At 36.3% G+C, this 25,067-nt stretch overlaps 1 protein-coding gene across 2 annotated transcripts; it reads right to left on the bottom strand.

Moving 5' to 3' along the window:
• Positions 1 to 728: 728 nt before the first annotated feature.
• On the bottom strand, positions 729 to 9,052 carry LOC148616377 (uncharacterized). 2 transcript variants are annotated; one of them, XR_015922183.1, is made up of 3 exons: positions 8,937 to 9,052; positions 1,739 to 8,241; positions 729 to 1,043 (listed from the first exon to the last, which is right to left on the bottom strand). XR_015922183.1 is itself a non-coding variant. In XM_088583357.1 (2 exons), the coding sequence occupies exon 2, from the start codon at positions 8,123 to 8,125 to the stop codon at positions 1,973 to 1,975; it is 6,153 nt and encodes a 2,050-aa protein (XP_088439483.1). In that variant the 5' UTR covers positions 8,126 to 8,241; positions 8,937 to 9,052; the 3' UTR covers positions 987 to 1,972. The 2 variants fall into 2 exon arrangements, 1 of the variants encoding a protein (XP_088439483.1); XM_088583357.1 differs by having other exon boundaries at positions 987 to 8,241.
• Between the last annotated feature and the right edge of the window lie 16,015 nt (positions 9,053 to 25,067).

Genomic DNA, 25,067 nt, shown 5'->3' with positions numbered 1-25,067 from the left:
GTAATGCGTTAATACAGCAAGCAACAGCATATGTCAAATCATTTTTGTATAAACTGTCAATGAGCATGCTCAATGTACACTTACGCGAGGAAAATAAGTTCGTTTTACCTCGTAGGTATACACACGCATGCTAATCGACTATCTCGCTTTTAACACGAACGTTCTGTTAACAGTTTCTCGCGTTGGTATTAATCAATTAGAGACAGGAGATAGTAGCGAGTTAGCCTCTACCTGCCACTTTCTGTAATTTCTTGTCAAGTCAAGTTGGTGCAGTTTCAATCTATGTAAATTATTTAAATAAAACAAACTTCAATGGATTCCAATTCCATTTGAAATAACGTTAAAAAGCATAGGTCCCATATTTTTTGGATTTACATGTTACATGTATATGTGTAGTTTGTCTGGTCCTTGAAATTGACCTTATTGTACACTAGAAGGCTACGGAAACCAGTTTGAAATGGCATCTTCCGGCTAAAATTAATCATACAAAAGAATTGGCCTGGTAATGGGCATATGTGTATGTGTGTAATTGACTCGATGATGGTTGTAGAAACTAGCGTGTGTCATTTCAAAGGATTGTGTCGACAGCATCTTAGGGATTTTGCCTGAAAATGTACTTTTGATGTCAAATTTGGCAGTTTTTTAAAGTTAAAAAATTTCAGGTAAAAGCTTAAATCTGAACTTAAAACATGTTTTAATTTCTTTTACGTGCATGAAATACTGTAGAAACATGATAACTCATTTATTACACCAGTAACACAAGTGAGTACAACAATATCAACATAATAATAAGAAAAAACCTACACAGAGAACTTACGACTACTATTCCAGCCCATTTAGAATAACACTAGAATGAAAATCCGTAACCTATTGCCAACTCAGATTAATGCCTACAAGAGATAACTTTATAAATTACGTCTCCCAAATCATAACAACTGTGACGGATAACAATATCATGTGTGGTGTTCTAATGCCTAAGTCTATACTAATTTTGTTATCCTTTATTAACATCACATACTCCCCAGAAGAAGGAAGGTAAAAAGCTACAAAATACAATGTAACAATCCTAACTACATGTTTTAAAACACAAACTAATTGAATATTGTAGTTCACAAAATACATGTAATATGCCTAATTATTAATAATACCATTGAAATATAACAAAATGCTAGGTGCCTGTATGTGTTTTCATTGAAAATCAAAAATACAAAAAATGAGCAAAAATGGTACCTTGTGTCACAGTGAGCAAAGCCAAATTACGGAAGTCAAATTGCAACAAAGTCAAAACTAAACGATACAACCTAAAGAAACCATCAGAGTTAACGTCCCATCTCAAATCATGTATGAATAAATATCTCTTAAAAGTATACCTAGTCTCATGAATCGATGAACAATCTGAGCGTGGCGCCTAAATAGGTCCTAAATTGATGTAAGTTATCATTTATTTTTGCCTAAAATGTGACCTGCTCACCGGGTCCAAAAATTATAAAATGTGTCTAAACGTAGAAAATACAGACCAAATACCATGTAAAATCATGCAAAAGTACATCGATTATGTGTAGTTTGTGTGTGTATGTATTGCAAAGCTGTTTAAATGTGACATTGAAGTCGTTATCTCTGACCGACCTATGACAACATCTTTTGACATGTAAAATGCATGTTTCATTGTTGAAGACATTTTCTAAAACATACTCTATATGATAATGTAAATCAAAACCAGGCTAGGAATAATACATACCCTGTGGGGACCTATGTTTTCCTAAATATCGAACATCCCAAAAATAGAACTTTCCAAAAGTAGGGGAAAAAGTGTGAAGGGGGAAGAAACGAACAATTCATCTATTTACTGTTACATCACATTCCCCGCCTGATTTTGATCTCAAAATCACTACTTCAAAATCAAATCAATATAAAAAATAAAGCTAAACTGTATAACACTCTCCCTATATATCAACCTGTTCTAAACTTTTATCTAATTTGACAACAAATAAACTAGTTTGTTGATTGGTCTTATATAGCTGGTTGGTTTACCATCACGGATAACACACACTGATGCCTTTCGGACTAGTCCATCAGATTCGCTCGGAAATACATCATCTATTACTCCTAGTGACCATTGATTTCGTGGTACGGTATCATCAACCATTACTACGACATCACCTTTCTGAAAATTGCGTCCTTCGGTTGGCCATTTTTTGCGACGTTGTAGATTGTGCAAATACTGGCAGTTCCATTGTTTCCAAAACTGATTTGCAAGGATTTGTACTTGCTTCCATTGCGCCTTATACATGTCCTTTAAGGATAACTGTTCAAAGGTCCTAATAGTTTCGGAATCTACATCACTATGGTTGAGTTTGTGAGTAAGAAGAACGTTTGGCGTAAGAATCGTTGGTGACATGGGGTCACTTGAAACAGGTACAAGTGGACGACTGTTTATGATACAACATACCTCCGCCATTAGAGTACAAAGTACCTCATGCGTAAGTTGTTTAATCCTATTGTCCATAAACATTGAATCTAAAATTCTCCTTGTTAATCCAATCATTCGTTCTACGGCACCATTCATGTTGGAAGCCTGTGGAGGGCTAAATCTCCATAGTATTCGCCTTTTTGATAGAAATTCTACAGTTGGAGGATCCTGAACATTAATTGCCTGAATTCCTAGTTCATTTACTGCTCCTACAAAGTTCGTTCCCTGATCTGACCTAAATTCGGAAACAGGTCCTCTTAAAGCCACAAAACGACGCAAAGCGTTAATAAATGATGACGATGACATATCTTCAAGAACCTCAATATGTATGGCACGTGTTACCAAGCATGAAAATATAACTGCCCATCGTTTTGCCTGGGCTAATCCTCCACGAGTACGTCGTGATACGATGTTCCATGGTCCAAAACAATCTACAGCTACGCAGGTGAATGGTGGTGTCGGTGAGATACGATCTGACGGAAGTTCTCCCATCTTTTGTTGCGCTACTTTACCGCGAAGTTTCTTGCATTGAATGCAGTTGCTCAAAACTGAGTTTATGAGTCTTTTTCCTCCTGTGATCCAAAATCCATTTGATCGAATGGAGCCTTCCGTAATGTGTCTGCCTTGGTGAAGAACGAGTTCGTGATAATGTCTTACAATCAAAGTCGCAATATTGCTCTTTCCCGGTATGATAATCGGAGTTTTCTCGCCTGTTTCTAATTTCGCTTTTCCTAGTCTACCTCCTACTCGCAAAGTTTCATTAGAATCCAATACTGGTGAAAGATCAATGATATTACTGCTCTTTGGTAGAGATTTCTCATGAGTCAACGAGTCAAGTTCCCGATTGTACCAGTCATTCTGAGCTGCTTTGATGATTAGCACTTCAGATTCCTTCAAAAAATCAACTTTGGTTCGATTGTCTATTGTGTTGTTCTTAGTACAATAACGTCTAGAAAGTAGTTGTTTGAGACAAGCTATATCGTTTACTAATCTAGTCCAAGATGAGAATTTTTTGAATATATCTGTATCTAGCGAAGATGATATCATTGTCTTTCTCACCTGTACTAACGGAACAACTTCTTTGTCGTTTTCAGGTTCTACCATTTGGAACGAATCGATCGGTGGTTCGTGTGAATCTACAAATGATGTTGGTCCATTCAACCATACCGACTGGTTCAATCGATTTGAATCGAGGGGTCTTGTTCCGAAATCAGCCGGATTCAATTCTGTGGATATATAATGCCACTGTTGTTTAGTTGACGCCTTCAAAATCCTATCAACCCTATTGCTAACATACACATAGAAACGACGCGTTTCATTGTTGAGATAACCCAAAACCACCTGGCTATCTGTGTAGAAATGGGTCTTATTAGTCGATATATTCAACTGCTTCTGAATAAATGTGGCAATTTCGGTAGCTAGAAGTGCGGCACATAGCTCCAATCTGGGGATTGTATGTCCATGGTTGGGTGCAAGTTTGGATTTACCCATGATGAATCCAAATTTCGACTGATCATTGTCAAACACACGAATGTAGGCTACTGCTGCAACAGCCTCCTTTGAAGCGTCCGCAAAAACATACAACTCACACTGATGCTCATCAAAGGACAAATCTGTGTATGGTCTTTCGATTTCTAAGTCCTGTAGATCTTTTAACGAAAGTTTCCAGTCTTGCCACTCTGTTAACAACGCACTTGGAAGTTGATCGTCCCACTGTAATGAATTGTCTTGAATTGCTCTCCTTAAAATGAGTCGACCGCCAAGAATAACTGGTGCGGCAAAGCCAAGGGGATCAAACACGCCGTTGATAACTGACAACAATCCTCTCTTTGTAAACGGTTTCTCATACGGAGATAATCTTAAGGTGAATGTATCTTTGATAACATCCCAACTCAATCCTAAGCTTCTCTGAAGATACGTCGAATCTGTATCGAAGTCCATTTCGTTTATTCCTTCTGCCAAATCCTTTTGTGAAAAGCTACTTAATACTTCGGCACTGTTGGAAACTATTTTGTGTAATCGGATCGCTCCTCCTTCTATGAGTCTATCTCGAGTTGATCGTAATAAATATACTATGTCCTCGGTTCTATCTGCTGAAACCAAAGCATCATCTACGTAAAAGTTTTCTCTGACAAAGCGACAAACGTCGTCACATTCGCTTTCGTTGTGATCACAAACTGCCTTTCGCAAGCCAAAGGTGGCTACGGCTGGCGACGGAGAGCTACCAAAAACATGAACTTTCATCCTGTACTCCTTCAACGGCTTATCCATGTCGTTATTTTCAAACCATATAAATCGCAAATAGTCTCTGTGTTCAGGAATCACTTCGAAATTAAAGAACATCTGCTCTACATCTGCAGTCGCTGCATACTTCCCTTTCCTAAATCTTAACAAAACGCCAACTAAACTATTGGTGAAGTCCGGCCCCTTTAATAGTACGTCGTTCAGACAGATACCTTCATATTGAGCAGACGAATCGAAAACTACTCGTATCTTAGATGGTTTCTTCGCATTGTATACGCCAAATATCGGTAAGTACCAAGCCTCCTGATCGTTCAGTAAAGGTGGTGCATCCTCAGCGTGTTTGTTCGAGAAGACTTTCCTCATAAAATCTAAGAAATGACTTTGTTTCACTTTGTCTCTTTTAAGATTTCTAGCTAGATTATCTGCCCTTTGTTTAGCTTGAATGTAGTTGTTCGGTAAGTTCTGACGATGTTTCCTAAACGGTAATGGCGCACTTAACCTGCCGCTCTCTGACTTGACAAATTCATTTTCCATTGTCGAAAGAAATTCTCGATCTTCCTGAGATAGTCCTGGAGTATCATCTTCTGGTGTCCGTTTAAAGATCTGACTAACAGGGCCTAAAGTATCTTGTCCTATGTTGTCCTTAACCTGAAAGCCATACTCACATGGTTCTAAATGTGTTTCTCGACCATTCGCCAAAATTGCAGTTTTGTTCACAGTAACAGTATCTGAGGTATGAATCAGTCCTAGACAGGATTCCCCTATTATAGCCCATCCTAATCTAAGTTTTTGACCGTACGGTTCGTTGTCTTTACCTATCCTTTGGTCCATGACATGATGAGCAGGCATCATATCTCTTCCTATCAGAAGTAAGATATCTGAGTTAGAATCTATCTCTGGGATAAATCCTTCTAAGTCCTGTAAATGGGCATATTGTCTTGCTACGGCTGGCGTCGCTATCTCGTGCTTGGAGTTCGGAATCTCGTTACACTCTAATAATGTCGGGCAATTCAATTGTACTTCACCGTCTAATGATTCTAGAATATAACCTTTAGCTATTCGACCTGTACAAGTTGATTTTCCAGCGCATGACTTCAATGTATAGTTTATACGTTCTGAGTTTTCATCAAAATAGTCAAATAATTCGCTTTGAGCTAGTGATCTGTTGCTCTGATCATCGATAGTCGCATAAGTTCGGAGACTTAATTCTGGTTTTCCAATTGGGTAGATCCTTACCAATAAAGTTTTGGCACATGATTTTCCTTTAAATTGTTTCTGGTTGCCACAAACCTGAGTACACTTGGTTTCTATTGTAGTCTTATTACGTTCCCCGCCATGATCTTTGTCGGGTTGCTTTCGGTCTATATGAAATGGTGTGCTATGATTTCTACTGCTACATTTCTCACATTCAATATTTTCTTTACATGCCTTTGCTAAGTGTTTTCCTTTCAAACATTTAAAACAAATCCCACTTTTCTGTACTATTTTTTTTTTGTCATCGATAGACTTACGAAGAAAAGTTCGACAATTTCCTAAGGTGTGATCTCCTTCCGTGTGAAGCGGACAAATTACTATTTTGCCATTGTGGTTGTCTATATCTGTCTTGGTTGCTGTTACTCGTTGGTTTAATGGCTTTGGTGGATTGTTAAATTGAATGGGTTTTCTTTCCTTCCTAACGTTGTCGTAACGAATGTCAGACGATCTTATTTGAAAACTCGGATCATTCATACGCACTGCTGTAGCGTGTACAAACTCAACAAAAACTACAAATGGAGGGTACATGACAGAGTTCGACATCTTATATCGGCTTGCATGATCTATCCATTTATTCTGAATGAACAATGGAAGTTTAGAAGCAATTGCGTTTACACCAAAAGACGAATCAAAGTATGCTAAAACCATACTATAGTGTGGATTTTCCTTGACCGACAGAATTTCTGATAGCAAATCTGACAGTTCATAAAGTTTGTCTTGTTCATTCTGGTTTATTCTTGGAAATTTATCCAGTCTTTCCTTTAAGGATGAAGCCACTTTTTCTGGTGCCCCATATCTCTCATCAAGCCTCTTCCATATTTTATCAAGACCTTTTGACTCATTTTGCGCGTTTGAAACTCTAAGACTTGTTGCTTGTTTCTTTGACTGAGGACCCAACCATCTAATCAATAGATCTAATTCCTCTATACTAGTGGTTTCGAGTTCCCTTGTTATGTTTTGGAAGCTGTTTTTCCAACTGAAATATCGCTCAGGCCTATCATCAAACGGTGTCAATCTTGAAAGTAATAAGTCCTTTTTTATGATGTACTTCGTTAAATCACTAACGGTAGAATGTGTTTCGGCTCGATAGTTGGTACTCAAAGTTGTTACTATCGGATCAGTTGATTCTATTGTTTGAACATTGTTATTAATTTCTACACTGTTGATGTTTCTTGGACAGAATTCTTTAACAGTAGGATTCAAACGTTGTGGTCGAAGACCAGAGTCATTTTTCTCAGGATTTACATCTTCATAATCGAGAGTTTCAGGTATTACCTTCTGTTTTAATCTATGTTGTGACACATATTTCTCTACTTTGGTTTGAGAACTTTCTTCTGGAAGACCTAAACTTGATTCTCTATCAGTGCTACTTAACATTTCACTTTGTAGAACTTCTTTTGCTGCCGTCAATTCGGCCTCTGCTTCCAACATTTCTCTCTTGTGTTTTAGAATGTTTAAGGTTGAAGAATACTCAAATTGTTTCTTCTTTAATTGTGCGTCAGACAAAGCTCTCTCTTCTTGTGCCTTTGTCTCAAGTTCATTTTGTTGTTGTTTGACTTTTTCTTCCTGTTCTATCATTTCCAGTTTAGCTTTAGCCACTTCAAGTTTTGTCTTTTTTTCCAGAAGAATTGACCTGCTTGAATGGGAATAATATGACGACCTGCTGTTACCACTTTGGCTTCTATGTTTTTGTCTTGAATGGCGACTTGATCTAGGTTCACTTTTAATACTAGGTTGTGCATTTTCTGCATTTTCTCCAGTTCTAGTCGGTTTATCTACTGATTTTGGGGTTGGTGTTAATATTTTGTCTATTTGTCTTAGTCCCACTTTGATGTTATTGTCTACTTCAGCGTATAACTGGTTCAAACCACTAATTTCGAGTAAACTTTCCTTTGTGTTTTGAGTGTCTAAGTATTCGTTGAATTCCTTAGTTGTAGCAAGGAACTTTTCCATTCCTTCATGTATTAAATCTCTAGTTTCCTTCAACTTTTCATGTTCCTCTTTATATATGTCTATGTGATCTAGATATGCTTCTATATTAGCTTTCTGTTCAGCTAATCTTCTAAATGATTTATTTACTCTTTCCTCAAATATGGGTTTCGCCTTTTCAGTTAACACCCGCAATCTTCTTTCTGGCAGTGTGTCTTGGGATGCCATCTTTCCTGGAGGTCTCTGTAAGGCTTTTTACTGTGGTGTTCTAATGCCTAAGTCTATACTAATTTTGTTATCCTTTATTAACATCACATACTCCCCAGAAGAAGGAAGGTAAAAAGCTACAAAATACAATGTAACAATCCTAACTACATGTTTTAAAACACAAACTAATTGAATATTGTAGTTCACAAAATACATGTAATATGCCTAATTATTAATAATACCATTGAAATATAACAAAATGCTAGGTGCCTGTATGTGTTTTCATTGAAAATCAAAAATACAAAAAATGAGCAAAAATGGTACCTTGTGTCACAGTGAGCAAAGCCAAATTACGGAAGTCAAATTGCAACAAAGTCAAAACTAAACGATAAAACCTAAAGAAACCATCAGAGTTAACGTCCCATCTCAAATCATGTATGAATAAATATCTCTTAAAAGTATACCTAGTCTCATGAATCGATGAACAATCTGAGCGTGGCGCCTAAATAGGTCCTAAATTGATGTAAGTTATCATTTATTTTTGCCTAAAATGTGACCTGCTCACCGGGTCCAAAAATTATAAAATGTGTCTAAACGTAGAAAATACAGACCAAATACAATGTAAAATCATGCAAAAGTACATCGATTATGTGTAGTTTGTGTGTGTATGTATTGCAAAGCTGTTTAAATGTGACATTGAAGTCGTTATCTCTGACCGACCTATGACAACATCTTTTGACATGTAAAATGCATGTTTCATTGTTGAAGACATTTTCTAAAACATACTCTATATGATAATGTAAATCAAAACCAGGCTAGGAATAATACATACCCTGTGGGGACCTATGTTTTCCTAAATATCGAACATCCCAAAAATAGAACTTTCCAAAAGTAGGGGAAAAAGTGTGAAGGGGGAAGAAACGAACAATTCATCTATTTACTGTTACATCACATCATGTTCACTTTTATAGTTTACTATTTTGTCAGAAACGTATCCAACTATATCAAATAGAATACAGAAAATTCTATGAAGGTAACGAAATTAGTAAGTTGGAGCAGTTATCTTAAAAGAAAGCTTAAGTTAGGTTAAAGAGTAATCAAAGAAACCAAAATTCGGGCGAAAATCAAAGAATATAATCCAAGGATAAAGACTAGACAGGAAAAAAAGAAAATTACATCAAAGAACATGAAATAACCATAATATCACGTACAAAGAAACAAAAGTAAATGAGCAATCAAAACTCCACTAAAATACTGGGATCATAGATCAGGTGCTTCAGTAGGATAAGCGTCCTTTGCTTTTCTAGAAACACCACCGAGTTACTAATTAAATGTTATGTCAGGGACTGACGAAAGAGAAAAGAAACACTATTATATGGTGTATAAATCCGTTCTCTACGTGCAGATGGATACACCATAACGATACTCGAGTTCATGATGACGACCATAAAACTTATGAGTGATGACTAATCTTGTAACAACATAACCATTTTCTAGAAGCCTAATTGTTTGTAAGATGTCTAACAAGGTACAAAAAATCCTTGTGGTATCCACATAACATATAAGTTGTGATATGAAAACTTACTGAGGTTTTGAATGAATCTTACCATTAGATAAAAACAGCCATCTACGTATAAGAAGAAAACATTGTATACACGTTGTTGATATACATTTATTCAGTAAATGTAGAAAGTTATTAATCAAGCTAAATTGGCTTCATCTACATAGGATCAGTGAAGGGATGACTAAATCTTGGAAGTAGACCTAAAAAGCCGAATTCAAGGAAAACATTCACGACCACCATAAATTACATACACATTCAAACTTTTAACAAGCTTAAAAAATAAATGTAATAAACTACTCAAAGTCTACTACCTAGAGGGGTAATGGAACTGACTGGCAAAATTAACTCAAAGTCTACTACCTACAGAGATAATGGAACTGACTGCTCAGTCTACTACCTACAGGGGTAATGGAAATGACTCCTCAAAGTCTACTACCTACAGGGGTAATGGAACTGACTGGCAAAATTTACTCAGTCTACTACCTACAGGGGTAATAGAACTGACTAGCAAAATTAACTCAAAGTCTACTACCTACAGGCATAATGGAACTGACCATTCAGTCTACTACCTACATGGGTAATGGAAATGACTGCTCAAAGTCTAATACCTACAGGGGTAATGGAAATGACTTCTCAAAGTCTACTACCTACAGGGGTAATGGAACTGATTGGAAAAATTACCTCAAAGTCTACTACTTACAGGAATAATGGAACTGACTACTCAGTCTACTACCTACAGGGAAATTGGATATGACTACTCAAAGTCTACAACCTACAGGGAAATTGGATATGACTACTCAAAGTCTACAACCTACAGGGAAATTGGATATGACTACTCAAAGTCTACTACCTACAGGGAAATTGGATATGACTACTCAAAGTCTACTACCTACAGGGATATGAACTGACTGCTCAAAGTCTACTAGCTACAGGGGTAATGGAACAGACTAGCAAAATTAACTCAAAGTCTACTACCTACAAGAGTAATGGAACTAACTGGCAAAATTAACTTAAAATCTACCACCTACAGGGGTAATGGAACTGACTGCTCAAAGTCTACTACCTGTAGGGGCAATGGAACTGACTACTGAGTCTACTACGTACAGGGATAATAGAACTGACTACTCAGTCTACTACCTACAGGGGTAATGGAAATGACAGCTCACAGTCTACTACCTACAGGGGTAATGAAAATGACTGCTCAAAGTCTACTACCTACAGGGGTAAAAGAACTGACTACTCAAAGTCTACTATCTACAGAGGTAATGGAACTGACTAGCAAAATTCACTCTAAGTCTACTACCTACAGTGGTAATGAAACTGGCAAAATTAACTCAAAGACTACTACCTACAGGGGTAATGGAACTGACTGTTCAAAGTCTACTACCTACAGGGGCAATGGAACTGACTAATGAGTCTACTACCTACAGGGGTAATAGAACTGACAGCTTAAAGTCTATTACCTACAGGGGTAATGGAACTGACTACTCAAAGTCTACTATCTACAGGGGCAATGGAACTGACTTGCAAAATTAACTCAGTCTACCACCTACAGGGGTAATAGAACTGACTACTCAGTCTACTACCTACACGGGTAATGGAACTTACTGGAAAAATTAACTCATAGGCTACTATTTACAGGGGTAATGGAACTGACTGCTCAAAGTCTACTATCTACAAGGGCAATGGAACTGACTAATAAGTCTACTACCTACAGGGGTAATAGAACTAACTGCTTAAAGTCTATTACCTACAGGGGTAATGAAACTGACTACTCAAATCTACTACCTACAGCGGTAATGGAACTAACTGACTGACAAAATTAACTTAAAATCTACTAACAACAGGGGTAATGGAAGTGACTGCTCAATGTCTACTACCTTCAGGGGCAATGGAACTGACTGCTGAGTCTACTAACTACAGGGTTAATGGAACTGACTGCTCACAGTCTACTACCTAAAGGGGTAATGGAAATGACTGCTCAAAGTCTACTACCTATAGGGGTTATGGAACTGACGGGCAAAATTAACTCAAAGTCTACTACCTACAGTGGTAATGGAACTGACTGGCAAAATTACCTCAAAGTCTACTACCTACAGGAATAAAGGAACTGACTACTCAGTCTACTACATACAGGGGTAATGGAACTGACTACTCAGTCTACTACCTTGAGGGGAATTAGATATGACTACTCAAAGTCTACTACCTACAGGGATATGAACTGACTGCTCAAAGTCTACTAGCTACAGGGGTAATGGAACAGACTAGCAAAATTAACTCAAAGTCTACTACCTACAGGGGTAATGGAACTAACTGGCAAAATTAACTTAAAATCTACCGCCTACAGGGGCAATGGAACTGACTACTGAGTCTACTACCTACAGGGGTAACGGAACTGACTGCTCACAGTCTCCTACCTACAGGGGTAATGGAAATGACTGCTCAAAGTCTACTACCTACAGGGGTAATAGAATTGACTACTCAAAGTCTACTATCTACAGAGGTAATGGAACTGACTGCCAAAATTCACTCCAAGTCTACTACCTACAGCGGTAATGGAACTAACTGGCAAAATTAACTCAAAGACTACTACCTACAGGGGTCATGGACATGACTACTCACTGTACTACCTAAAAGGGCAATGGAACTGACTGGCAAAATTAACTCAGTCTACTGCCTACAGGGGCAATGGAACTGACTACTCAGTCTACTACCTACAGGGGTAATGCAAGTAACTGGCAAAATTAACTTAAAATATACTACCTACAGGGGTAATGGAACTGACTGCTCAATGTCAAATACCTTCAGGGGCAATGGAACTGACTACTGAGTCTACTACCTACGGGGTTAATGGAACTGACTTCTCAGTCTATTACCTACAGGGGTAATGGAACTGACTACTCAGTCTACTACCTACACGGGTAATGGAACTTACTGGAAAAATTAACTCATAGGCTACTATTTACAGGGGTAATGGAACTGACTGCTCAAAGTCTACTATCTACAAGGGCAATGGAACTGACTAATAAGTCTACTACCTACAGGGGTAATAGAACTAACTGCTTAAAGTCTATTACCTACAGGGGTAATGAAACTGACTACTCAAATCTACTACCTACAGCGGTAATGGAACTAACTGACTGACAAAATTAACTTAAAATCTACTAACAACAGGGGTAATGGAAGTGACTGCTCAATGTCTACTACCTTCAGGGGCAATGGAACTGACTGCTGAGTCTACTAACTACAGGGTTAATGGAACTGACTGCTCACAGTCTACTACCTAAAGGGGTAATGGAAATGACTGCTCAAAGTCTACTACCTATAGGGGTTATGGAACTGACGGGCAAAATTAACTCAAAGTCTACTACCTACAGTGGTAATGGAACTGACTGGCAAAATTACCTCAAAGTCTACTACCTACAGGAATAAAGGAACTGACTACTCAGTCTACTACATACAGGGGTAATGGAACTGACTACTCAGTCTACTACCTTGAGGGGAATTAGATATGACTACTCAAAGTCTACTACCTACAGGGATATGAACTGACTGCTCAAAGTCTACTAGCTACAGGGGTAATGGAACAGACTAGCAAAATTAACTCAAAGTCTACTACCTACAGGGGTAATGGAACTAACTGGCAAAATTAACTTAAAATCTACCGCCTACAGGGGCAATGGAACTGACTACTGAGTCTACTACCTACAGGGGTAACGGAACTGACTGCTCACAGTCTCCTACCTACAGGGGTAATGGAAATGACTGCTCAAAGTCTACTACCTACAGGGGTAATAGAATTGACTACTCAAAGTCTACTATCTACAGAGGTAATGGAACTGACTGCCAAAATTCACTCCAAGTCTACTACCTACAGCGGTAATGGAACTAACTGGCAAAATTAACTCAAAGACTACTACCTACAGGGGTCATGGACATGACTACTCACTGTACTACCTAAAAGGGCAATGGAACTGACTGGCAAAATTAACTCAGTCTACTGCCTACAGGGGCAATGGAACTGACTACTCAGTCTACTACCTACAGGGGTAATGCAAGTAACTGGCAAAATTAACTTAAAATATACTACCTACAGGGGTAATGGAACTGACTGCTCAATGTCAAATACCTTCAGGGGCAATGGAACTGACTACTGAGTCTACTACCTACGGGGTTAATGGAACTGACTTCTCAGTCTATTACCTACAGGGGTAATGGAACTGACTGCGCACAGTCTACTACTTACAGGGGTAATGGAACTGACTACTCAGTGTACTACCTACAGAGGTAATGGAACTGACTGCTCAAAGTCTACTACCTGCTGGGGTAATGGAACTGACTGCTCAAAGTCTACTACCTACAAGGTTAATGGAACTGACTTCTCAGTCTATTACCTACAGGGGTAATGGAACTGACTGCTCACAGTCTACTACTTACAGGGGTAATGGACCTGACTGGCAAAATTACGCATTGTAAGTTGTTGTAGTGTTTTACATATGTATGTCCAGAGATTGACACATCAATAGTTGAAAGTCTTCCCCAGACGTGCGGTTAGATCGTCTACTACCTATAGGGGTTATGGAACTGACTGGCAAAATTAACTCAAAGTCTACTACCTACAGTGGTAATGGAACTGACTGGCAAAATTACCTCAAAGTCTACTACCTACAGTGGTAATGGAACTGACTGGCAAAATTACCTCAAAGTCTACTACCTACGGGGTTAATGGAACTGACTTCTCAGTCTATTACCTACAGGGGTAATGGAACTGACTGCGCACAGTCTACTACTTACAGGGGTAATGGAACTGACTACTCAGTGTACTACCTACAGAGGTAATGGAACTGACTGCTCAAAGTCTACTACCTGCTGGGGTAATGGAACTGACTGCTCAAAGTCTACTACCTACAGGGTTAATGGAACTGACTTCTCAGTCTATTACCTACAGGGGTAATGGAACTGACTACTCAGTCTGCTACATACAGGGGTAATGAAACTAACTACTCAGTCTACTACCTTGAGGGGAATTGGATATGACTACTCAAAGTCTACTACCTACAGGGGTAATGGAACTAACTGGCAAAATTAACTTAAAATCTACCACCTACAGGGGTAATGGAACTGACTGCTCAAAGTCTACTACCTACAGGGGTAATAGAATTGACTACTCAAAGTCTACTATCTACAGAGGTAATGGAACTGACTACTGAGTCTACTACCTACAGGGGTAACGGAACTGACTGCTCACAGTCTACTACCTACAGGGGTAATAGAATTGACTACTCAAAGTCTACTATCTACAGAGGTAATGGAACTGACTGCCAAAATTCACTCCAAGTCTACTACCTACAGCGGTAATGGAACTAACTGGCAAAATTAACTCAAAGACTACTACCTACAGGGGTCATGGAACTGACTACTCAGTCTACTACCTAAAAGGGCAATGGAACTGACTGGCAAAATTAACTCAGTCTACTGCCTACAGGGGCAATGGAACTGACTACTCAGTCTACTACCTACAGGGGTAATGCAAGTAACTGACAAAATTAACTCAAAATATACTACCTACAGGGGTAATGGAACTGACTGCTCAATGTCTACTACCTTCAGGGGCAATGGAACTGACTACTGAGTCTACTACCTACAGGGTTAATGGAACTGACTTCTCAGTCTATTACCTACAGGGGTAATGGAACTGACTACTCAGTGTACTACCTACAGAGGTAATGGAACTGACTGCTCAAAGTCTACTACCTGCTGGGGTAATTGAACTGACTGCTCACAGTCTACTACATACAGGGGTAATGGAACTGACTGGCAAAATTACGCATTGTAAGTTGTTGTAGTGTTTTACATATGTATGTCCAGAGATTGACACATCAATAGTTGAAAGTCTTCCCCAGACGTGCGGTTAGATCGTACACGTTTAATCCACAGACATATATGGGTAGATTTTAATCACGTTATTCATATACATATGCGGATAGAATGTAATTTCTAATAAAAAATCAAAAGAGAACGAAGTCAAACAAATCACGAAGTTTGCCGAACTTCTGCCTGTAATATTCATCTTTCCATTCCTCCAGTCTACATTGCAGATGGAGATTGTCATTGAAGCATGAATATTTTCACGTTCAAACTGCATCACATATCGAAACATCAAATGCATCAAAATATCACCAAAGATGCTCAGTATCATCCTATCTGTCAGCTTACAATCAGCTTGACAGATTGACGAAAACAGGGACATCAGTTACACATCCAACAAACTATCCATTTGTATTCCCAAAATATAGTGACGTATATCATTGTAGAGGGTGTGGATGCCCTTTACTTATAACCGTCTTTTCGCTATCGTTAGCGTTATATGAGCATTTTTTTACCGTTTTCCCTTACCTAGTTTTTATCGTGATTCGTAAAGACCTTAAATTTAGCAAACTGTTAGTTTTTTTTTTCACTATAAAAATTATCGTCAACCGTTATTCGTTATGAGGGATAACCCATCCACACCCCATAATACCTCGGAGGCTACACTTTTTCTATATATTGATGCATCGTATTTAACATGTAATATATAAGTATATAGGGTTGAATAAAGTTTAATCCTTGTACACTATAATGTAAAATTAATTGTGCGGTCAGAAACCAAGGTTTTTCAACAGAAAAAAATAATCTTTGATAGGAACGCGCAAACTTCCCTGTATATGAAAGTAACAAAACTTAGTTTTCGTTCATTCTAGTGTTCAAAGTAAACTTCAAAAAACTCAAAACTAATCTGAACGATAAATAAGAAGGCATGTTTTTGGCTCTACATATGATTAGGTCAAGTATAATTTTACACTCAAATATGAAAGCAAAATGTATTTTGTATATCTTTGAAATAACACTTTTCGTTAAACGCATTTACATATAATTATGTCAACTTCAATTATAACCGTCTTTTCAACTATAACTTCAAGTCATATAATACTTAACATTTATTTTTCTGCGATAACTATAAGGTACGTGTACAGTAAATCTGTAAATATGTACTAGAAACTATATTTAGGGAGGAAGACCTAAGGTAAGGGACACAACTCTTACAAATCATTGAACCGTTTTCATTCAGCATTTTACATCAATCTCATGGAAGCATCAAAATTACTCAGACTGATTTCATTCTGTTTCAAATGAAAGCTTGAAAGCTTGAAAGACTTTGATGAATTTGAATATGATACAAACATATCACTGATTTCAAGAGTTATGTCCCTTACCCTATGTCTACCTCATTAAGTACCAGTCCATATAAAATTCAGACAGTGTCCATATCAAAGTGAGTCATGGTTAAAAAAATCTACCGAACAGACGATGATTTTTCAATCTACATATGCAATATTTTGCATAACAGTTATCCTTTCCATATTCACTTCTGTACTTTTGAGAAATCCTACATTTATCTCAAACTAAAATCAACCAAATAAAACCAAATCAAGAACAATAACTCTTTCAGAGTGTCAATTTCATGTACAATACATATATTGTTTTTCTCAAAAGCGCAACGACTAAATGAAAAACTAAGACTGGTTAAGTGATCAGCAACTGTTTCTGAACAAGAAATAAAACAGAATTCGGTGGGTTTTTTGACATGCATGAATCACCTCCTATCTGATTTCCGACAGATTGCCACTTAATGAATTTAACATTAACTGTTAGTTGAGAAAGCTAAAATTTAGTATTCTTATCTTGGGTCAAATAAATTAGACTTCTAATTATTTTAACCTTCATTTAATTTGTCATTAGCTATTTGTACTTAAAATAAGAATTATAGAAATTGCGCATGAAATTTGAAGTTGCCGTTCTTAATTTGGTTGATATTAATCTAATTAAAATCAGACCTATCAATTGTTTCATTCAGTCACTGTGTGTAGCTTCTAACAACACTCCAGTCTACTTTCTGTTTGGTGACGTTTCTGATCTGCCAATCAGATTTCAATTTTCATGATTTTGAAAACATTATTAAAAGGGAATTTTGAATAGGTCATCTAAACAGAAAGTAGAATGGAGTAGTGTAAGATCCTACACGTATTGACTGAATAGAACAATTGATAGGCCTAATTTTAATTAGATTGGGTTGATTTAAGTTAAAGATGTACAACTACAACAAACAGATTCATGCACAAAAATGACTATGATAGCCTGAAGATATAGCATTTGAAGACCAAAAAATAGTGTTTGTTCCATGGAACCAACTGTACCATTGGTAGTGTCTGGATCTTAAATGCATTGGTATTTAAGTATTTTGACTCCGAAAGAGAAAACGTCATAACTATTGGTAAACCCTGGCATTGTGAATGTACTGCTCTTCTGTAAGTTTATTTGTCCCTTCTCTTAACCCATTGCCCCATTGCCCTATTGCCCTATTTGACGTGCCTTATTCCCCATTCCCATTCCTATACATTTTCAATATCACCCGAATAGTAATAAACACAGATTATACATTTTACAAAATTAATTCTTTATACAAATTTATCTAATGCAAACTCGAACATTGTGTGATGGATGTAGATATTGTTTAATCACCAATGTGTGCTCATTAATATCGAATCCTCATCGCCCTTACCCCATTCAACATTGCCCCACACCCCATGAAAATATACCGAGAAGATATATGGTGAATACTTCAAAGAGACAACAACCAAAAGGGGTGAAATATGTCAGTCCACCGTGCTCAGTGAATGACAAGAAAATCCATACACCACAGGGCAGACTGCTGCTGGCCCCAAAACAACATCATGTGTTCGTTAACAGTATGTCAGAACCCTTCCCCTCTGAAACAACAGGACCGTCTTAAACTAAACTTGGTATGAATGCTTCTTACGGTATCCTGCTTAGCACTGATATGGGGGTGATCTGTCAAAAAACTGTTACTAAAAATAGAATAAGGGGTAGACATACGTTTTTCACATATATCTCCAAAACATGATGATATCTATCAGTAGTCAAATTTTGGTGTAAATCATCTGTTAAGCAATGTTAGAGTTATTGTCCTTTTTCAACGTTTTTTCGCTATTTTAAGCGTTTTTTTCTAATAAAAATCTTCTTCTCTGACACTACCGAACCAACTTAAACCAAACTTTGTATGAATGACCCTTGGGGCATGACCTTATAATACTACACATGACAGTCAGTTTTCGTAATCTTATTCATCAAAATTTCTATGCAGAACAGGGGACCCGAAGATCATTTAGTATTGTGTAGATAAAAGACTTACTTTAAAAAAACACACACCACTGATTTTAACAACGAAATATTCTCAGTCTGAATTTTCCGGGCGAATTAGATTGACAAGTGTTGCAGCATACCACATAATTACCTACTGGTAGAAACCCGGAACAAAGTGTGCACCACTGTAGGTCTATCTATTCTATATTGGTATAAAACTAGATTTTACAAGGATTTCTAAAGTGGAAAGAGACACGAGTAGATCAGTTCGTTTATTCTAGTTGCAGATAATAATCAAAGTTCTCATGTACTGAATGATATCGATCGTTTGAATTTTTCCGCCTTAAATAATCGTTAAATTGCTAAATTATGGAATAAAAGGGCAGATAAAAAGAAAGTACGAGGATCAAATTCAAACGTATCTAAACACAAACATATTGTTGTAAATGATTAATATTAAACTTTTTATTTATATTTTTAAGTTCACCATTCTGATTACGAAGGACATTTAATAAACATACAACAAAATTCGTGATGCACCGTAGCATCGTGCGCCAGTTTGCCAAATATTCAGGTTTGATGTTGGTTTACATGGAAATACTAGATGAAAGAACAGAAAATATCCAACACACTACATAAATGAACTACAAACTAATGGTTGACCTTTTCCAGTTTCTAAATTTTCAAGTCGAAATTCAATTTAAAGATCTGAAGGTCGAAACTGTCTGTCAAATCATTCAAACTCGAAAGTCGAAATTATTGAAATAAATCATGTCCTTAGATACATGTCAGGTGCAGAAAACACTCTCCGTGCACTTTTAAGGCCCTGAAGCACCTACAGCTATATCATTATAATACGTGGCCAAATAGCCAAATAGAATGATTATTACAAAAAACAATATCACCAGACCACAGACTGACACCATTCCTGAGAAATTCATTTTCAAAATTCTTATGCCATCGTCTATAAACAAAGTTTTATTTTTATTTGTCATATCCAGGCTTCCAATATCACGAGACAGTAACCGTAATAAAATACACGACACAGTTGAATATATCGACATATTGAATATAATAAAATGAACGATTAGTTTATTCGGGAAAATGCATAGAAATAATCAGGTACTGATGAGGATCGAGGTCAGCTATTTTAACAAACCATTTTATCAGCATATTTAGATCGCAGTAAAAGTTGTTTATTAGGTTTGTTTATTGGGGTCAATAGCATAGAATTTAATGTGGCAGAATAGAAATACCTATAAAGTTGACCTGACTATCTACATCTGAACCTTAATGGGGTATGCCAATGGGACTATTTCCTGTGGAAGTGTAAGATAATTTCAGAAAGGCTTTACAAATCTAACGGCTCTGGCGACTGCTATATCAATTCTGATGTTCGATCTCAATTGATAGAAATGATTAAGTATCGCAGAATAATCATTCTGTCGAGGATAACTTACATTTTATCTACTCAATGAATTTACATTTAAAAAGACAACTGATACACTTTCTTCTACATTATACCTTGACCTTAACATAAACATCGATGATATACGCAGGACATTCGAACTTTATGACAATTGTTAATATTTGAAATAAACCAGCAATCTCCAGTCTATAGAGTTACATTTCAAAGTTGGGACGGTCCTGTCGTGCCTATGATCTGAATTCGGATTTTTCATGTAAAGCGAAGATACTTTCAAATTTCTAATTATGGGGAATATACCGCCTTTATCTATTTAATTTCTTCATGACAGAAGTTTTACGGTCGTCATTACAATTTTATTGACTAGTATAAGACATGATATTGTCAGTTAGATTTCAAGTCTTTCCGTATTGATTACCCAGCGAATTTTAGAACTACCTGATTTCACCCACTTGCAACAAGACAGATAACGAATTTCGTGCCAGAATACCTGATATCCTTCTCGTTTTTTTTTTTTGTTTTTTTTTTTGGGGGGGGTATAGTGTAAGTACTTTAATTTTTGGAGTTGTTTTGTTTTTTGTTCTGTTTTCCGTTTTAAATATTTAGCCATGTACTTCGATATAAATTGTCTCTGAATTGAATTTCTATTTTGATGGTTTGGTATATGTTCTGTCAACATTCGCATTTTATATTACAGAAAATGAGAAACATGCAAACAGATTAATAAGTTAATAAAGTCTGACTTGAAAGACAATCTGTATCTTCCATTCCCTTTGCGTTAGTAATTTTGATATTACAAAACAGGTCTGTTATCAGTTGCGTGTACTGAATTTACGTTGGAAATAGATATCAATTAGGCATTGCAAAAGGTACTAAATTGAAGGAAACTTTATTAAGATATTTAAAAGGCAAACGAGTATCCGATTAATTTAACTGTACTTGTTCCCATCCTAGTACTAACTTATTACAGTTTATAAACCATGTCATTGATTTAAATCGAAAATATCAGTTTTCAAGTAGCTCGATGCAATCAAAAGCAAATGTGCTAAATACCCTTCTGGAAAACCAGTTTGTTTTATTTTCCAATGCAACTGACGAATATATTCCAATTGTATCGTGAACACTTTTTTCAAACATTAAAAGGGACATTTAGCTATGGAACAAGACTACTGAACAATGGCATACAAAGGGCATACTACCTTAATAATTAAAATTTAAAATATTTTAAAAATATTTTATAAGAAATAGTTTCAATTCTTAAATTAGTTTGTAGGAAAAAATATTAAATAAGTAACTGACATTAATGTCTAAAGTTCGCATGTTCTTTTATGATAAGTAGAATAATGTTAAAAATGTCATACTGACGGAAAACATTAGAGAAACTAAACTATAGGACCAAGGTTTGACACTTTTGATTAAGCAGTAGACTTTCTTAGCTGCTGATTTCCTATTTAGTTGACATCAAATCTTTACAAATTGAACCATTCTTGATTTGATTAAAAGATTACGAGTGGAAACATACCAGAGTAGCTGTTTTCGTTCGATTTCATCTAGATCTGTTAAACAATTATTCTTTGTCTTGGACTGGTTTGAATTGATCATATAACGGAATAGGTAAAATTACAAATCTCGTGAGCATGTGACAAATCATTCCTAACTCCTCGTAGTGGCAGACGTTGATTTCCTCTCCTACTAAACTGGTTCCCGATCGTAATATTCAGTATGTTACATATATATATAGTATAAGTGTTCTCTTCAAACGTCGTTTCACCAAATTAACCATTGAAATTTCTCCCGATTTTTTAAAATTCTAGCATATCCGTGAGGACTATCTGCAGCAGCAAGATTGAGTTCGAACGCCATATGCCATTTACCGATATATCTTTTTTTTTTTTTTTTGCTTTGATCGTGTTAATAGATATTCTATCTCGCGTCGAAACATTGGACTGAATGTGACGTCATCGTCAGATTTTCAGATTTTGGAATGAAAATGACGTCAATTATTAATATTGTGTAGTTGAGAAAGTAATCTAAAAACTAAATGTACATTAATACGACTGAAATGCAATAATTAGTTTACTGATAAACAAAATATAGTTACTTTCAATTTTGAAACTGACGATATCAAAATGGAAAGTCATTCAAATCTCTATGGAAAGTAAGGTGGTTTTATTGTCCACTTGCATTTATCTATCAAAGTAGAACATTTGAAAAAAGGTAATGAAAAACAGTCGTTGATAATGGTGGTGATATATAACCGTCGTCGGTAGTGGTTATAATTGAAATCATCGTTTCTATTCATGATATATGGAAATAATTAATGGTGGTGGTCGTAGGAATTTGTACATGTGACAACGCTTAACGAAGATGGTTGAAGCTGTTATTTTAGAAGATTATAATATAAACTTATTAATTTTCGTGAATTTGCCAAGTTAGCACACTCCCGGGTATCAATTTTCGCAGTTTCGAAATAAAGTAGTTAGCATTAATAAAGGATTCAAAATCAATTTTTCTTGTACTTATTTTGCCCTAATATGTCTTTTGCGAAAACAGCAAAAAATGTACACCGCAAAAAATAATACTTTTAAAGTAGTGGTTGTCATCGTGGGTAATGGAACTGTTAAGGGCGATAATTGGATAAAAATGTTGATGATTGGAGTTGATAGAAATTGTCACTTGTACTATACTCGGCGTCACATAAATAATATACTGTTAAAATTTGAATAAAAATATTTTCTACTTTATTTCGACTTTATTGACACCTACCGTCGTTTAAATTGTCTTAAATGACTTGCTCATTCGTTTAGCCAAACGGTTTCTCCCTAAACAAGTCGCTTATTAGCCTAACTCATGCGTAACAAATTCTTACGGGGAAAATTCCATACAAATATCCGCCATGTTGGTTTCTACGGGACGATTTGTTTACAAACGAAGTTCGTAAATTCCCGTCTAACTCCGGTGACAATCGGCTGCTTGATCAACTTCTCGGTATTGTACGATGTTCGCGTAAAATTAATCCGAGATATCCGAAATAAGCCGAAATGCATTCTGGGTTCTTCGGTTTTTGGACAAACCATTTAAACGTAACCAACATCTCCTTGCAACCCGATCACTGTAAAGATGGCCAACTTTTTACAATGTAAATATTGGCACCGAGAATTAAAATCTGACCTGAATTTAACGATTCAATGTTTAGGGTTAAGCCGTTTGGCTAAACGAATTAACAAGTCATTTAAGACAATTTAAACGACGATGGGTGTCGATAAAGTCGCAGAAAATATTTTTATTCAAATTTTAACAGTATGTTATTTATGTGGCGCCGAGTATAGTTATAACGTTTATTTTTATGAGGAATGGAGGTAATAGAAACCGTCATTTGTACTAGTTATAACAATTATTGTCATGGGTATTTGAGTAGATCGGAATCATCACTGGAACAAGTAAGAAAGATTATCTTTTTGGGTATTGGAGTTGATAGGAATCATCACAGGTACAAGTAATACTATTTTGCACTGGTACTGGAGTTAATAGAGATCGTCATTTGTACAAATTATGGCGATAATCTTCATGAGTATTGAAATTGATTAGAATCATTATCTGCACAGGTAAGTATGGTTATCGTCGTGGATATTGGATTTGACAAAACTTCTTTTAGATAAGAGTAAGTGGGTATTGGTGTTGATAGTAATTTTTCAGATATCAACAAGTGTTTACTGATGTTTTCTAATGCTTATAGAATGATAGGACTGATTGGAGATCAGAAAAACAAGACTAAAGAAAGCAGTTATTAGTGGATATCTTTAACAAAAACTAGCTTTCTAGTAAACTCAATTTTACATGTTGAAGTGCACAAATTGTTGTAGTTTACAATTTGTCGTGCTTTCTAGATTCTACATCAAAATTCATCCTGTATCAATATCATCTGATTTGTACAGTTACGTGTATATAAGGAATGACAGTTATATTTTTCTTTCTGTAAAAAAATAACCTGCATCACGATGTGCACACTATATGTAAATTGTTTCATACTGTGCACGACCTGCATTGATGCTATTGCAAATCGCCTACCAACAAAATCATTTATTGAGAAAATGTTTGTGCAACAAAACAACCAATAAGAATATTTTAAAATTCAATGAATTCTAGTTTATAAGACTTAGTATGATATATCTATATTCTTCACTGATTGCATTTATTTGAATCTTGAATCGCGAGGGGGGGGGGGCTTCATTACTCTTTTGAAACAATTAACTTTTTTCATCATTCTATACAGATTAGCAGAATTTATTATCTAGCGTCCCTAGCTTGTTATAGTTTGTTTTATATGTTGTTATACTTTTTACTTCCGTTATATTTGACTTTTCATTAGCTCAGTAGTACATTTATTCCATCTATTGGTTTTTATGATAAAAGTTTTTACCATGGATAAAAATGTTGCTTCATTGAAGAGATACATGTCTAATACAAATGTTGACACATATTTACCTCATTTGGTCTTCCTTTTCTCTGCAAGGTCTTCATCATTGTGTACTTAATTTCATGTACTTTCATCTTCTACAACCTTGCATTAAACTCGTAATCGTCTAATTGTCTATCATACAAGGGGGGTTGCTACTTTTGCTATGCTTACCCTACCGGTGCATCTAGTCCGTGCTCCCAATTTTTAGTGAAGTCTGGTTTGCTCATTTATTTTGTTTCTATCTGCATATCATTTTAAGTTATTTTCATGTTCTCTTTTGCGTGTATCTTTTTATTTTTGTCGAGTATTTCTT

This window comes from Perna viridis, chromosome 5 (genome assembly GCF_037379345.1).
Source record: "Perna viridis isolate PV_CMFRI_1.1 ecotype Kerala chromosome 5, ASM3737934v1, whole genome shotgun sequence".
Lineage (NCBI taxonomy): Eukaryota > Metazoa > Mollusca > Bivalvia > Mytilida > Mytilidae > Perna > Perna viridis.
The sequence above is the reverse complement of the archived record's forward strand: the minus strand, read 5'-3'. Positions and strand labels throughout refer to the sequence as shown.

Bases quoted from the DNA above. Each gene is read 5' to 3' on its own strand.
- LOC148616377 (XM_088583357.1), bottom strand. From the start codon at position 8,125: ATGGCATCCCAAGACACACTGCCAGAAAGAAGATTGCGGGTGTTAACT.